A 17,413-nucleotide genomic window follows, 5' to 3' on the forward strand; every position below is an offset into this window, starting at 1 on the left:
AGACAACATTCAAACATGATCGGTAAAGTACAGTAAGGGCATGTATAAATCTAGGCTACATAACTCTCATAAACTGTTTAAATGGAAAATGTATATTTACAACCTGCTTGTGATTTTTATTATTATTATTAAAATGTGAACTTCTAAATATATTTTCCAGTAAATTTACCATTTAAAAAAATATTTTTGAGAGTTTGCTTATGTCCTGTAAATAAAGCACTGACCAGTTTGTTGGCACATTTGTTTGTTTCCAGTTTTAGGCATGTTAAACGAATACTCGTAATAAAACATCTTGCAAGCTGTAAGTACATGATTAATGTGACAAAGTTGAAACTCAATGCTGAGAATTTATTAGTAACATAAAGAACAGTAGTATATGTTTTTTTGTCAGGTAGGAAAGATTAATATGTAGAAAGTAGAGGTTGGTCTGGGACAATTAGGGCTTGGAACGTGTAAATGTTTCATGTTGGCATTTTAGTTTTTTCATGTTATGTTATAATAGAAAAAAATCCCATTTCAAAATTTAGGATTATTCTTTACACCTATTGGTGTTACTTTTTTTTAATGTTGCTGCTGTTTGATTTTGTAATAATTTGTGTCATGTGGATATGGTTTGCATTATGAACTCTATTTTTTTTTTTTTCCTAAAATAAAAAATAACCATGAAAATCACCAATTAGGAAATAATAAAACAATACCATTACAAAAAAAGGTAAAAATAAGTATCAGTATGGTGTCAAAAGTAAAGCAGGTGTAATATAATATAATCAAATATAGCCCATGTTTTGCCAGTACATTCAATTTATTTGTTGTTCATAAAATGCAGTTTATTGTTATTGTAAATTTAATGTATTGCACATTCTAATGAATACTGAAAACAAACCTTATTTCAGAAACTTAAGTATCAATAAATGTCCGGTAGATGTCGCATCCTCCAACATGATATGGCGCTGCTGCCTACGCCGTTTAGGCTCTCTGTCTGAAGTCGGCCGCCATTTTGAAATCCAAATCGCTCACACTACACCCGCTTTATAAACTGGAACTATGCCGCGGGGCCGGCCGCGAAAACAAAGGATTAAAGATGACAACGAAATCGGTAAAGTCAACTGCAGTCTCACAAATAAAAACTTCACACCATGAACTATTTGCTTACGTGCATAGTGCATGACGAAAATACAACAGAAGGTTAGAGAAAATCATTTGAAGCGTGTGTATATAGTCCCCGGATATAGTATTGCGGGTGTGTGCGCGCGCGTGTGTATCTTTGTGTTTTTGTGCTGCTGCAGGAGTGATTGCGGCGGAATGATATTAATAACACGGTCGTGTGCTGGTGAATGCGTCGCTGGAGTGGTTGTCATAGACTTCAGATTGTGCTCGCCTACACTAGCTGAACTGATATATTGAATTAAACTACATTTTGGGCTTCTTGGTATGGTTGCTAATGTTAGCTAGTGCTTCCGTACTTTTGTAAGGAGGGGTAGAACTTGTCGGGCAGTTATGTAAGATGTGGTTATAGCCTATTTTGGAGTTTATGTACCGATAAAGTGATGATACTATGGTATTTACACTATGTGTTAAAACGGTCTGGTTTTCGCTAGTGTTTAACTTACGTTGGTCTAATTAGTCCTCATGCTATACTAGCTGTCAAACAACCAAAACATCCCTAAAAAGACTTAAGACCAGTGGAATCCATCTCGGTGGTCAGTCAAAACGACACAAACTGGTTTAAGTGTTTCTTGTTGTTGTGAATTCATGGTAACTTACCATAGTACTTTCATGTTAGTTAACATGCACATGTTTGGTGTGTTCAGTCTCTAACTTCAACCACTTTAGGCAACAGCCCAGCTGTCCTTGTTGAATACTGCTGTTACATTTCATATAATTTAAAAGTTTACAAAACGTTTCATAAATGGATTAAAAAGTTACAAAATGTATATTAAAGCTACAGAACGTCCATTGGCATTTATTTAACAATGCATATTTGATGTCTAGAAACTAATTTATTCAGAAGTACCAAACTTGCATAGCCAAAGTTGTAAAACATGAGGTAAATTGTGCTTCTTTTAGGGTCATTCCTGGGATTTAGTGCCGTTTTTGTCCCCAGTAAAGATCATGATATTATTGCCTTAATTTTCAGCAACATTAGTTTTAAAGTTGTCTGTGACATAAAGAAAAAAACACCTTGTGAACTTTAGTTTTTAAGTTTTTATTTATATATAATTTAAAACGTTTTGCAGCATTTTAAACCATCAAATATCACAATTTATTCTGTCTCCAGGCCTGTCTCTGCCATTTTGATGATGAATACAGTAGTCAACATTTGAAGTGGATCAAAACTTTTTATCAAAATTGTCCTATAAACCCAAAACAATACCCGTTGTTGTCAGAGGACAACTTTGATGAACTATTTTGATCCAGTTCAAAAGCTCACTACTACTCTATTGGCGAAAACTTACATATTGTGCCTTTAATATGAGTTTTTTTTTTGTTGTTGTTTTTTTATACCTTGTTTGGTTTATCAGTAATATTTTTCTTTAATATATATATAAAAATGAATTTTAATCTCACTGATGTTTTAACCTGGTTAAAAAAATGAATATGTATATTCCAAGTATTAAATTCATAAAAATACTACTGGCCCTTTAAATGAAAGTTGGAAAAAGGAAATTACATCTTATCAAACAGCTGACATAATTTCCTTGAAGAGAAAACAACTGAGGAAGGTGAATGATTCTTATTCGTAAAAAATTCGTAAAAAAAAACAACAACATTAAATTGTTTACTTGACATACCTTCTGTGTTAGCATTTTTTCCTCAAACTTAGTGTAATGACTGTTTTAGGTCAATATGTCAAAATTAGGTCAGAAAACCTAACTGGCTGAACACATTTAGTGTACATAGTGATAGAGACAACAATATATGTTTAAGTTAAAGAAGTAGTGTAGTTAAACGTTTTTTAAATATTACATTTTACATATTCATAAATATTTAAAATTGTTCTGCATTTGTCCCTAACAGGGTAAACATTTTTGGTCCTCCTCCTCATTTAATTTGGCTCATAATTGCTTGAGTTTATATACCTAAGGTTGTATCAGTGACACAGGAGAAAGCTGCGAAACACACAGCATTGTTGGCCTCAAATTTATTTACTGTAAATATATCAAAACTTCATTTTTGATAAGTAATATGCTTTGCTAAGAACTTCATTTGGATTTTGGACAACTTTAAAGGCGACTTTGTCAGCCAAATATTGTCCTATCATAACACACCATACGGAAAGCTTATTACTTATAAATCTCAATTTCGAAAAATTGACCTGTATGACTGGTTTTGTGGTCCAGGGTCACATATGTTGGTATTTTGGGGCTGAATGGCAGTATACAGTATCTCTTTATTTTCTACAAAGTAAACTAAATATTTAGTTGCAAGTCAAAGCTACGTGAAATGTCACTATCATTTTAATTAAGATAGTACAGTCGTGACCAAAAGTTTTGAGAATGGCACAAATATTAGTTTTCACAAAGTTTGCTGCTCAACTGCTTTTAGATCTTTGTTTCAGTTGTTTCTGTGATGTACTGAAATATAATTACAAGCACTTCATACGTTTCAAAGGCTTTTATCGACAATTACATGACATTTATGCAAAGAGTCAGTATTTGCAGTGTTGGCCCTTCTTTTTCAGGACCTCTGCAATTCGACTGGGCATGCTCTCAATCAACTTCTGGGCCAAATCCTGACTGATAGCAATCCATTCTTTCATAATCACTTCTTGGAGTTTGTCAGAATTAGTGGGTTTTTGTTTGTCCACCAGCCTCTTGAGGATTTACCACAAGTTCTCAATGGGATTAAGATCTGGGGAGTTTCCAGGCCATGGACCCAAAATTTCAACGTTTTGGTCCCCGAGCCACTTAGTTATCACTTTTGCCTTATGGCACGGTGCTCCATCGTGCTGGAAAATGCATTGTTCTTCACCAAACTGTTGTTGGATTGTTGGAAGAAGTTGCTGTTGGAGAATGTTTTGGTACCATTGTTTATTCATGGCTGTGTTTTTGGGCAAAATTGTGAGTGAGCCCACTCCCTTGGATGAGAAGCAACCCCACACATGAATGGTCTCAGGATGCTTTACTGTTGGCATGACACAGGACTGATGGTAGCGCTCACCTTTCTTCTCCGGACAAGTCTTTTTTCCAGATGCCCCAAACAATCGGAAAGAGGCTTCATCGGAGAATATGACTTTGCCCCAGTCCTCAGCAGTCCATTCGCCATACTTTTTGCAGAAGATCAATCTGTCCCTGATGGGTTTTTTTTTTTGGAGAGAAGTGGCTTCTTTGCTGCCCTTCTTGACACCAGGCCATCTTCCAAAAGTCTTGGCCTCACTGTGCGTGCAGATGCGCTCACACCTGCCTGCTGCCATTCCTGAGCAAGCTCTGCACTGGTGGCACTCCGATCCCGCAGCTCAATCCTCTTTAGGAGACCATCCTGGCGCTTGCTGGACTTTCTTTGATGCCCTGAAGCCTTCTTAACAATGCAGTGGAAAGTTTTTTCCGGATTAAGTTAATTTTCATGGCAAAGAAGGACTATGCAATTCATCTGATCACTCTTCATAACATTCTGGAGTATATGCAAATTGCTAATATAAAAACTTAAGCAGCAACTTTTCCAATTTCCAATATTTAAGTAATTCTCAAAACTTTTGGCCACGACTGTAGGTGATTAAGATAAAATGCAAAGAGGTTTTCCTCCCTCTTTACTATCAAAACTCAATATATCAACCGGCCCTAATACATTCTCTGTGCTTGCAATGCACCAGTCTCATTTGTCCAGATAGAGAGTGAGAATGCAAATCAATGCACACAAATCATACATCTTCAACTCCTGCAGTTTAGTACGATTACATTACATATTGTCAGTAAACCATAACCCAGAACATTTTTAAAGTGGACTCTGATCTGATGTCAAACAAACCTGAAACGCACAATAGTGTTAGTGTGAAGGCACCCTAAGAAATCGAACATCCTTTCACAGTTTTACATCAGCCATGTCTTGATGGTTTTCTGACTAGGTTTTAAATCATTGGGGTAAATAAGTGGACTATTTCAAAGCCTGTTATAAGTGACAGATATTCTGCAGGCCAGTTGGTGACAATACCCTATTAATATATTGTTGATGGCAGTAGACTTTGTGATAAGCTGTTTGTTTGGTAAATGAGGCTGAAGTCTAATTATTATTATTGCCTCACCATGGCGAACATGTTCAAAACAACTGTTATGTCTTGACATGATGTTGAACAAGTTTGGTGGCAATCATATTAAACCTTACAAGGAGTATTTAAAAGTTCACCGCATGTTTCACCCAGTCCAAATTAGCTGACTTCTGTTGGGTGGTGCTAATAACTGTCAGAGTGAATTTTGAACTATATGGGGTGGTTTCCTGGTAAGAGATTAAAACTAGTCTTAAACTAAAATGTCACTATAAACCAGATTAACAGAAATCTGTCATGTTTTTAAATAGGCTTAGACTTAGTGTAGTCCATTTAACATGCTGATTTTCTGGAGAAGGACTGAGCTACTTCAGGACTAAATTGAAGAGGTTGAAGAGGCAGGTTAAACTTCAGATTAACATTGTTTTTCCAGTCTTTATATATCAAAATTATTGGCACCCTTAGTATATATGTGACCCTGGACCACAAAACCAGTCTTAAGTCGCTGGGGTATATTTGTAGCAATAGCCAAAAATACATTGCATGGGTCAAAATTTTTGATTTTTCTTTTATGCCAAAAATCATTAAGAAATTAAGTAAAGTTCATGTTCCATGAAGATTTTTTGTACAATTCCTACTGTAAACATATCAAAATGTAATTTTTGATTTGTAATATGCATTGTTAAGAACCTAATTTGGACAACTTTAAAGGTGATTTTCTCAGTCTTTTTGATTTTTTTGCATCCTCAGATTTCTGATTTCAAATAGATGTATCTCAGTCAAGTATTGTCCAAACCATACATCAGTAGAAAGCTTATTTATTGAGCTTTCATACGATGTATAAATCTCAGTTTTGTCAAATTTAACCTTATGACTGGTTTTGTGGTCCAGGGTCACATATAAACAAATCTGCACTGTTAATAATTTTAATCTTTCATTCTAAAAAAAAAAATCACAAAACCCTAAAATGGAAATCTGATTATGAAAGAATTGTTTTTCTGTTATACACATTGGCCACAATTAATGGAACACCTTTATTCAATACTTTTTGCAACCTCCTTTTGCCAATTTATCAGTTATAAGTCTCTCCTATAATGCCTAATGAGATTGGAGAAGATCTGACAAGAGTTCAGAGACCATTCCTTCATACAGAATCTCACCAGATCCTTCAGATTCCAAGCTCCATGTAGATACTCTCTCTTTTTTTTTTTCATTGTGATGGATGATAAAGGGAATATTACCTTTATTGTATGTTCCTTCATATTTACATTCCTGTAAAACAGGACGTCATGGCTGGATAATTTCATGTTCCTAGCCTCCCTGGTGTGCTAAATATGTTCATTTGAATGGGAAAATAGATTTTCAGAAATGTTGCTTCTAATAATTTCTAGGAGTACAAATAATTGTGGTCAGTGTGTATTAGAGAAAGAAATATTTTCATAATATGATTTTGTTAAAAATTTAGAATTTTATTATTTATTTTCAAAACCTTCTTTGATCATTTTTTCTTGATTCATATTTTTTTATTAGTTTTATTTATTTTTTAAGTTTTGTGGGCTGTACAGTGCGCTCCACCAATGTTCCCTCCTAGCTATAATATACCACGTACAGGATAGACGGATGCAAAAATGAGTTGGGAAAGCCATTTGATTTAATTCTAGTAAAAAGAGTTGGTGTCGCTATAGAGTTAGAACCGGTGAATGCGGTTTACAGGTTTCATAGAAAGAGAATGATGTGCCCTAAAGCAGTCACTGTAGATATCGAATACTTTGAAGTCCCCATAAAATCAAAATTGAAGTTTAATGGCTTTTAGTATGAATATGTTAGCCTTAAGGCTATCTGTAAGTTGGTGTTTTAAAAACAATGACAAACTCTGCCTTTAATAAGCATTCAAAACTTACAGTCTCTCACTTATCTTTAAAAAAATGTAAATATGAATGGGAACATACTTAAGAGATATTTTACTCCAAAGAATTTCTAGAGATGCTAATAATTTTTACCAACATGCATTGGAGAAAAAAAATTATTTCATAATGTGAGTTTTCCCTCATTTTCAATAGTTTTACTTTAATGAAAGTTTAGAATTTTGGTTTTTATTTATTTATATATATTTTTCTATACAAAATTAAAAAGATGACTGATGCAGATTTATTTTCACAACCGCATTTGCTCATATTTAACAAGGGTGATTGTGATTACGGTCCGTGTACCTACGTATAATTGGTTTTCTCGTTTTTGTTTTCAAAACAAACAAACGAATAAATGATTGGTTTATGCAATATTTACATTTTCTCGGGAACACAAAGACGAATTTCATTCATGTTTTCAATTTTATTTTCATTACACTTCGTTCAAATGCAGATATTAAAAAGTCAACAAAACCAAATCGAAAAATTAAAGTTTTTTTGAACAAAGCACGTTTTAGTACACCGGAAGCTCTCTGCTGCCGCTGAAGGTTTTCACTTGAGACGGGCGTAAACATACAAAGCCAGAAACACGGAAGTGTGAAAAAGGCTAATCCATTCCCACGGGTTTGTAAACTGTACTCACGGAAATGTGGCCCCGCCCCCAGATTCAACCAGGCTACCTGTTTATAGGTGCTGGATGCATTGTATTGCCTTTATTAAACTTTATTTTTATAGTAGGCTATATGAGACCATGGAACACTGACAAAACAATGTTTTTTGCATTTGTTTTGCATTAATAACCAATAGAATAGCTGCTAAAACACCACATCTGGGGATGAACTGCAAAACCGTCGCCACGGATTGATTATTTTTCTCCTGCAGTTAACATGTTTACGCCCGTCTCAAGTGAAAACCTTCAGCGGCAGCAGAGAGCTTCCGGTGTACTAAAACGCGCTTTGTTCAAAAACACTTTAATTTTTCGATTTGGTTTTGTTAATATCTGCATTTGAACAACGTGTAATGAAAACAAAATTGAAAATATGAATGAAATTCGTTTTTGTGTTCCCGAGAAAATGTAAATACTGCATAAACCAATCATTTATTCGTTTGTTTGTTTTGAAAACAAAAACGAGAAAACCAATTATACGTAGGTACACGGACCTATTACATTGCCTGACCTCTTTTCTGAAATCTGTTTTAGATGTTAAAAAATCACTGGTCTAGGCAGGGGCAATAGGACAATTCTAAGGGCCCACGCCCTTTAGGGGCCCCCAGAGATCTGCTTTGGGGTGGTAGGGGGGGCCCAACCTCATATTTTGTCATAGGGCCCAAAATTGCGAGGGGCGCCCCTGGGTCTAGGGCAGAACATGATTATTATTCCGCGTTCCAGACAACCGGTAACCCGTGTTTTTCCGACCTTCTACGAGTGAAAGTGCACTGGAACGGCAGTCAAACCCGTGACTTCCCACTCGTGAACTCGTACTAGGTCAATGTACTCCCAGTTACGAGTTCTGACGTAACATAGCCCGTGAAACAACAAAGTCAGCCCTAATGGGTGCGGTGTTTATGCAAGTGGCCCACGGTGGAAAAATAGAGCTTAGGACAATATAACATTGCAATCAAATTAATAATAATATAAAAATAATAGTAATTCATAAATGTGCCCAGGCAGTTTGGCGTGACCTGGAACGCTACAAAGTCGTGACTCGTGGTTTGAAGTGGTGATTTACCAGTTAAAAAACCTGCCTGGAATGCAGCATGAGTAACGCATTATGAGTGTGTAAACTAATTAGGAGTTTTGTAAGGAAAGCCTAAACTTTGTTGCCTATTACTCCAAGACAAGGAACTTTTGATTTTCAACCTGGAATAATGGATAATGATTTCACATTGTGAAGAAAAAGTTGGTATAACCACTGCAAAGGATCTGTTTAAAAAACAAGATGGTGTTATCATTTGGACAGTTGAAGGCTAAATGTAAATAATTGTGGTCATTGTTCTTTTTGTTGTTGTGTCATGTTAAAGCATTAAAAGTAAAATAAATAAATATAAATAATGTAAAAGTGGAATTTTTCCACAGCCAAACTCATGTGTAACAAGTTAGTTGTTCCTGTTCGTTTTCAGATCTAAAATGCAATAAATCTGCACAACAGAACTGATACTTGGAAATAATTATTTTTCTTCTTTTTATCTCTAAAATCTAAATTTTTTTTTTTTTTTTTTGTGTTTGTTTTTTTTGCAGAGGGAGGTCAAGAAGCAAGTTCAGAGAGCCAGAAGCATGTGGAAAATAAATGTAATATTTGCTCCCAGAATTTTCCCAGTGAGAGTCAACTTCAGAGACACCTACGAGACCATGAGGTCAATGATAAGGCAAGAGACCGCACAATATCATCTCACATAAGATCTGATCTGTATTCATAGATGAATTTCAAATGAGAGATCATTTAACACATGCTTTATATATTAAGATGTAATGTATAAATTATAATAGACTTGAAATACTTAACAGTCTCATAACCAACTAATACATTGGAAAATATGCTTTTCTTACACTTTTTTTCTTGTTTCCAGCCAAAATATCTAAAAATGATTAAATCAAGAAGGATTTTCTAGACAAGTAAAAAAAAAATTCTTGTTTTCAAAAAAAAATTAAGTGCATTTTATCTTGAAACAACCAAAATAATCTGCCAATAGGGTAAGAAAAATAATCTTGTTTTCTGTTTGAATTTTTTTTTTTTTGCTTACCCCATTGGCAGATTATTTTGCTTGTTCTAAGTTAACTACTTAATTTTGACTCGTTTTTTTCTGAAAACAAGATTTTTTTTACTTGTCTAGACAATCCTTCTTAATTTAAGAATTTTTAGATATTTTGGCTAAAAACAACAAAAAAACAAGCATTTTTTGCAGTGTAATTGTGTGAATGATCAGTAAGATCAGTAGTTAAAAGCATGCTCTGAACAATTGAAAATGTAAATCACTGTTGCTAAAAGCCTACTGCACTTACTGTCTGAACTATAGACTTGTCAGGAACTGCTAATAACATAACTGTTCCTTACTGCTTCCTGGATGTAGCCATATCGGTGTGACCAGTGTCCAGTGTCCTTTAATGTGGAGTACAATCTTGGCCTTCATAAATCCACTCACACCACCAGCGAACCCAAATGCCCAGTATGCAATAAGAAGTTCTCAAGAGTGGCCAGTCTGAAGGCCCATGTCATGATACATGAGAAAGAAGAGGTCAGACAATTTTCTATAATTAAATCCCCTGGAATTTTTATCTAAATGTAAAGACTTAGTTAACCTGAAAAATAAGTGTTATCCAACCAGTCAGATTTATTCAGAATGAAAATACTAATTGTCTTTTAGTCTCTTTTTGCATTATCTTTAGCAATATTATGCTTTGTGTTGTCAGAACTTCCTGTGCTCTGAGTGTGGAGATGAATTTATTCTTCAGAGTCAGCTTTCTTTGCATCTGGAGGAGCATAGGCAAGAACTCAATGGAACAAAGTCGCACACTTGCAAGAACTGCAGCAAAGAGTTCTCAACACAAAACCAGCTGAAAGAACATTTGAGAAGTCATGCCAAGATCAGGTGTGAATACATGATCATTACTGTTGAATCAATGCTGTTGTCTTCAGCCAAAGGGTTTAGACAAAAATGAAAACTCTGTCATCATTTATATTTGCCTTTTTTTTTTTTTCTTCAAAAGGAGATATTTAGGTAAATGTTCACATAGCACTTTTGCATGCAACCACAGTTAATATAGTCAAAAAGAACAGATTTGGTCACTTTAAGAGACAATCAAATGAGCCTGGTTAACATTTCTCTGTAATTCTCTTTGTTTTATAAAATCATACAAATTTGGAACAACATCAGGGTGACCAAATGAGAAAATGTTAGATTTGATTTTTGCACAAACTAAACTTTTGGGCACATGGAATAATTTGTGCATTTAAGTGAATCTCACAAAAACATTTTTTGAAATCAAGCTGCAAAAACAATTGGTTTTGAATCTCAACATGTCAAGAATAGATCAGCTCTGACTAAAGTTTATTTTAACAAGATCCCTGTTAATCCACTGTTTAAGTTTGGCTGCTAATCATGCAATTCATTTTAAGGCCTGTTATACCAAGTTCAAGGAACTATAAGAACATTGATCGGAGAGGATTCAAGAACATTTGTCATCACTGTGGGAAGACGTTTAAGAAACCCAGTCAGCTTGTTAGACACATACGCATTCACACAGGTAAACAGAAATGCATTTATACTTAAAGAGACAATGCTAATATTTATATTTTCATGAACCTGTGCTGTTGACTGTTTGACAGTGTATTTTGTGTGCTACAGGTGAGAGGCCATATAAATGCACTCACTGTGGAAAGGCCTTCAACCAAAAGGTGGTGCTGCAGACACACATGGTGCGACATACAGGGGAGAAACCTCACATGTGTATGCATTGTCCTGCCTCTTTCTCCCAAAAAGGAAACCTTCATTCGCATGTTCAGCGTGTTCACTCTCAGGTAACTGCATTACTTGTCATGAGTTCATTTGTTGTTGTAACACGCATTCCCTTTCTGTCCTTCACTTCAATGTTTTGTCGAATGTTAAGACACTAAGGGTCGCTCTTGGGAGCCCAAACACCTCTGATATCTTGATAAAAGGCAAATAAAATTGGGTGTGCAGAATTTGCATAGCTGGCCACTCCCAGACATCCGGGTATAAGTAGGCCAGCGTGGCATCTGTTCAATCATTCTATTCTTCTGAGCCGAATGAAGCAGCACCACTCACCTCTTTGTCATTGGCTCTATGGCACGAAGCAGCGGTCTCTCCTTCTCAAACACAAGCTAAGTGTTGTAAGAGTACCCCTAGGCGAGCCATTAAGTGTTCCTCCCACGGTGTGGGTCGGGCTTGAGCCTTGCTCCCCCGAGATGGCACTCCTGTCTGCTCATCACCAAAGATTGGTCCCCTGCAAAGACTGTTGTGGCCCCACATACGGCCAAAATTCTCGCAGGAAAGTGGCACCACCAGCCCATCCTCAGGCCAACAGGAACACACGGCAGGCTTCAACGCATTCCTAGGATGAGCAACCCAGGGCAGAAGGTCCAACCTAACCTACCTGGATCCTCTCTCAACGGGGGAACTGTTGCCATGATATGGTCTATAAGAACCATTCCTTCTTCCCTGGATTATTATCACAGCGTTTCTGGCTCTCCACGAGACGGCCAGGCGCTGATGTTTCGAACTGAAACCTGCTTGGGCACACGCCCTGTGTCGTTACAACACCGAATTTTTGTCATGCAGACGATCTCCTGGGTTCAGGCGATCCTCTGGTCGATACAAATTCATCAGACAAAACACCCAATGGCCTGCGGGGCTTCTTACCTATGTTTTCTTAGCTCTGACCAGATAAATGCTAAAATCAAAATGCTAACCCTCAAACACATTACCAGGTGTGCCAAGCAGCAAGATTGGTTTGTGGCAATATACCTGAAAGATGCATACTTTCATGTCTCCATTCTTCCAAGGCCATTCCTACGGTTTGTCTTTGAGGGACGAGCATTTCAGTACAAAGTCCTTCCCTTTTGGCTGTCCCTGTCACCTCACATCTTTACGAAGGTCGTGGAGGCTGCCCTTACCCCTCTCAGGGAAGTGGGCATACGCATTCTTAACTACCTCAATGACTGGCTAACTCTAGCACACTCGCGATAGTTGGTTTGCTCCCACAGGGGCCTGGTCCTCAACCACCTAGCTCAACCACCTAGCTGGGACTTCGGGTCAACTGGGAAAAGAACAAACTCTCCCCAGTGCAGAGTATCTCTTTTTTCGGTGTACAACTGTACTCTGTCATTATGACTGCACGCCTGTCACAGGGCCGTGCCTAGTCAGTGCTAAAGGCCAGAGGCTTACCCTGTTCACTGGGAGTGAGAGCCTACTCGACCAGGGGAGTCGCTGCCTCGCCAGCGAATGGGGCCTCTCTGACAGACATCTGCATATCTGCAGGTTGGGCTACACCTAACACATTCACCAGATTCTATAACCTTCGAATGAAACCAGTATCTTCCAGAGTCCTCTAAGACACAGGAGTCTGGCACGGTGTAGAGCTTGCTACAGCGATTCCCCCTCCTAGGGTGATTACGCTTCTCAGTTCAGTAAGTTTCCTTGAAGTGAACCCTGAGCTACCCTCTTTCAGCACATTGCACGTAGCTATCGGCGGAGGAACTTGCTATCAGAATCCCAGTACAAGGTAAGTTACCTCTTGTGTACTGGGTTGGTGCTCTACATGTAGTGGCTCCCAAAGGTGGCCCCATGTGTGTATCCCCACCTAAATTCCGTAGAGATGCTGTGAAAAAATAGCCTGGAAAAATCCAGACCCTAATCTATTAAGATTAAGGGTCTGGCATCGAGCAATGAAAAGGGCCTAACTCGAGGGGCGGCACCAAGCTTACATTTGAAACTCTCGCTGCACGCAATTGGATAACGCCACGACCAATCACAACAATACACGGTGTGACGTATCCAGAGCGACTGTGAACATATAAGAGTGGATTTCAATGTTATGACATAAACAATGTGACAAGATTAATAACTATTAATTACGACAGCCGAATCAACCTCATAAAACAATTAGGTCCGATCAAACTATTCATTAACAATCAACTAATATGTGGATGGACGCTAGATTCTCATTCAGCAGTGAGACATATCGTCCTGTTCAAGGTAGGCTACTGTATTACTATTGAATAGTTCCGTTTTTCGTTACAGTAAGTTTACCAAGTGACTCTTACCATTTGTAAATGAGATGGACCTCATCCACCACAATCCCGATCAGGTTGTCCCGGTAGACCTTGTTCGATAACATTTATCGCCACTTTTTTTTTTAACAGCCAGGACTCGGGACTGCCGAATGCTATCTGGCAAGGAACGATTCGAGCGCGGTTTTCTGTCCCTCTTTTATATGAAAATCCAAGTCTAACTCGTTCATTGTAGCGGCCAAAGCCGTTTCAAACGACTGGTGTTTATCTGTAGCCATCTTTCAGTGTTTACTAAATGATTCCGGACGTCGCAGCGCTGTCGTCATCAGCTTAGCTCACCTCTGGCCTGCCTACATCAGATACACTGATTTGATTGGTTCCCAGAACTGCTTACGTATTGCAGTAACATGCATCATTGCTCGATGCCAGAGTGTCTAGCAGAGACAATTCAAATTGTGCTCTCGCGAGACCTCTGGATTTCCAGGGTAGTGAAAAAAAGTTTCTGCACGACTTTTTTTTTTTTACAGTTGTGGTTCAGGACTTCTGTACATTGGTCTGATCAAAAACAGCAGACAGGCTGAATAAAAATATAAATCCACTCTCTTACTTACTGATCTCTTACTGTTTTACACACAACAAAATCTACGCTGCATGCTGAGGCTCTGTGGGACTTGCTAACTTTGCTTAAAACGGCACAGTATTTATAGTGTCAGGTTTTTATTAAAATATGAAATTTGGGATTTTTTGAACCAGTAGCAGTTTCATCCCTACTTATTTTAAATCTAGCTAAATGCTGTAATTATCTGTCCAAAAAATTATGAGAATATGAAAATAATCCAAAACTGGTGCCTTTTATGTTCCCATATGGAATAAGATAAAATTGTGGTGGATTGCCAGAGTCTAGGTAATTAAAATAGCCAAAATATTATTAATATAATAAAATAATATTGAATACCTTGAAAAAATAGTATGTCCCCATACCTGGAGTAGATGCATTTGTTAATGAAAAATCTCTGTTTTAGGCAACTGGTGTTCCACTCTTCCCATGTATGGACTGTAGCTGTGTCTATAAAAAGCTTGGCAGCCTCAACGCTCACATCAGCAAAATGCACATATCAGTAATGGAAGTTGAGGAGCCAGCAACACAGGTGATTTCAGCTTGTGTGCATTAAAGGGAAATGAAATGAAAAATGAAAATGTTCTTATTATTTACTCACCCTTATGCCGCTCAAGATGTATTTGTGTATTTGAGATTCTTTCTTCTATGGAGGGTGAGTAAATAATGACATTATATGTGTGAAGCTTTCCAGTGTAAACTGTAGTGTAAAAAGCCTTCCTTACACAAGCAGCATACCTGTAAAGTATGATTCTGTGTTTATTTTCTTTCATTCTTTTTTTCAGAAAGGAAATGCAAGGGTTGATCAAGGTGCAGTGGGGTCAGAAGGAACAGAGGGTGTTACAGATGTGATCCAACAGCTGCTGGAGCTGTCTGACCATGTGACAGCAGACAGTGCTCAGGCACCTCCTCCTGGGCAGGCCATAGGCACAGCCATCAACCAGGACATCCTACAGGTAACCAAGATCTATTTCAGTGAAAGAGAGTAAAAGTAACATAAAACCTACTTAAGAGAGTTTTTTTTAAATGACTAGATAGAGGTTGAAGCAAGATGATTGTTTAATCATCAATCACAATTCCGTGGTGACAATAGATCCATGAATTACACATGCTAAGAATTCACATCACAGTTGACTGCACCAGATTTTTTACTCCCTCTTATGGCACAGGTCTTGTTTTGAATGACAGCGTGAACATAGTTAATCTGATACATCTATTCAGTGATTCTTGGCTCGGATCATGCACCTGTACAATACATTCTATTGAAATCACTGATTTCGTGAAAAAAATTGTCCCAATTTTTACATCCTGCTGCTCATAATTAATCAAATTTTATTTTTGATTTCCGTTTATTTTTTGATTTTGATCAAAATGGGGTATGGAGTCAAGCCCCGCCCACCCTCCTGCCACTGAGAGTGACTGTTCACTGGATTTGGACTTCGGAGAGTTAGAGACTCTGCTCCCCTTAAGCCTCATAATTCTCTTGATCTGTCTAAAATCGCTGGTCCCAGCCTCTCTCTCCCACCTTGTCTCTAAGGCTGCTTTAAAGGACTTTTTATTTTTGAATGGATTTTGTGTGTTTCTTCAGTCTTCTCAGTCCTCAGCCACTCCTGCTGTCCAGTTTTCTTCGTCCCCTGTCAGCCGCTTTGTGTCACCTCCTCTCAGTGGTGGGGCTCCATCTCGGGCCTACAGAGAGTTTTTGTCTCCTGGCCCAGAGAAGCCTGTGGCCCCGTCCCGTTGTCCTGACTCCTGTGCCTGCACTCCTCCCACCCTCGATTCCAGCGTGGACCATCGCCCATTCGGCCTCGTCAGGCTCCCTCGGTCTGTCGGTTCCACCTGGGTCGTACTTTGCCATGCCTCTGCTGCGGACTTGGCTTCGGCTACAGCCCGCTCCAGCCTCCCTCAGTCTCTGCCTCCTTCCTCTGTTGCTCCAGCTCAACCTCTGGCTTCTGGATCCCCGCCTACATGTCGGGTGATTGTCGCTACAGCTCCGTTGCAGACACCTGGATCCTCGGCACTGCTCCACCTCCTCGGCTTTCTGTCTGCGCAGTGGGCTTCACCTCCATTGCCGTCGCAGCTTCCAGTCGTCCCCATGGCGTCCACCGTGGATGGCAGTCCCAGCTGTGGTCTCTGTCTCCACTAATCCTCTCCTGCTTAAGGCTCCTCCATCCCTGGATTTTGTTAGTTGACCTCCTCCCAGTCATCCGTCCACCTCCCTTCTCCTGTATCTCTTCGCCTGTGTGCTATCCCTTTGCCACCCCCTTTCACTATCCTTTCGCCATCTCCTCATCTTCCTCGCCACCTTCTCTCTATGGCGCAAGGTTGTGCCTTTCAGGAGGGGGTGTTCTGTCACGATATCATATAGTTTAATTTGTGTATTTTAGTTGTTCTCTTTCTGTTCATTGTTGTCAGGTCTCGTCAGTGTGTGGATGTGTAGGTATTTTCTGTGGGGATTATTTACATGTGGATTTATTAAACACTACTTTCAGCCTTTTTCTTTGAGCACCTATGTGTTCAACACAACCTGTTCCAGGACATCCACTGCACATCACCTTCACTTACATTTCCTCCTTTTTTGGATTCTTAAAGGGTTAGTTCACCCAAAAATGAAAATTCTGTCATTAATTACTTGCCCTCATGTTGTTTCAAACCTGTAAGACCTTTGTTTGTCTTCAGAACACAAATTAAGATATTTTTGATGAAATCCAAGAGCTTTATGTAGAAAGGTGCCAAGAGCATTGACAAAATAGTCCATGTGACATTAGAGGTTCAATTGTAATTTTATAAAGCAACGAGAAGACTTTTTGTTTGCAAAGAAAACAAAAATAATGACTTCATTCAACAATTCTTCTCCTTTGCATCACCCTAGCGCCATTTTGGAGAGTATCACGACGTATGCACATACTGTGTTTTCACAAAAACAACATATGTGGTAGTACTC

General features: G+C 38.3%; 1 protein-coding gene across 1 annotated transcript in view; it reads left to right on the top strand.

Moving 5' to 3' along the window:
• Positions 1-923: 923 nt before the first annotated feature.
• The window catches only part of LOC141342382 (zinc finger protein 236-like), a 49,349-nt gene continuing 32,859 nt past the window's right edge, over positions 924-17,413 (top strand). Inside the window, exons 1-8 of the mRNA XM_073846822.1 lie at positions 924-1,096; positions 9,347-9,474; positions 10,177-10,341; positions 10,517-10,695; positions 11,223-11,350; positions 11,452-11,624; positions 14,879-15,004; positions 15,258-15,428. Coding sequence (XP_073702923.1) covers positions 1,045-1,096; positions 9,347-9,474; positions 10,177-10,341; positions 10,517-10,695; positions 11,223-11,350; positions 11,452-11,624; positions 14,879-15,004; positions 15,258-15,428 — 1,122 coding nt within the window. The 5' untranslated portion in view covers positions 924-1,044. The remainder of the gene's footprint in view (positions 1,097-9,346; positions 9,475-10,176; positions 10,342-10,516; positions 10,696-11,222; positions 11,351-11,451; positions 11,625-14,878; positions 15,005-15,257; positions 15,429-17,413) is intronic.

This window comes from Garra rufa, chromosome 9, assembly GCF_049309525.1.
Source record: "Garra rufa chromosome 9, GarRuf1.0, whole genome shotgun sequence".
In the NCBI taxonomy this organism is placed as follows: Eukaryota; Metazoa; Chordata; class Actinopteri; order Cypriniformes; family Cyprinidae; genus Garra; species Garra rufa.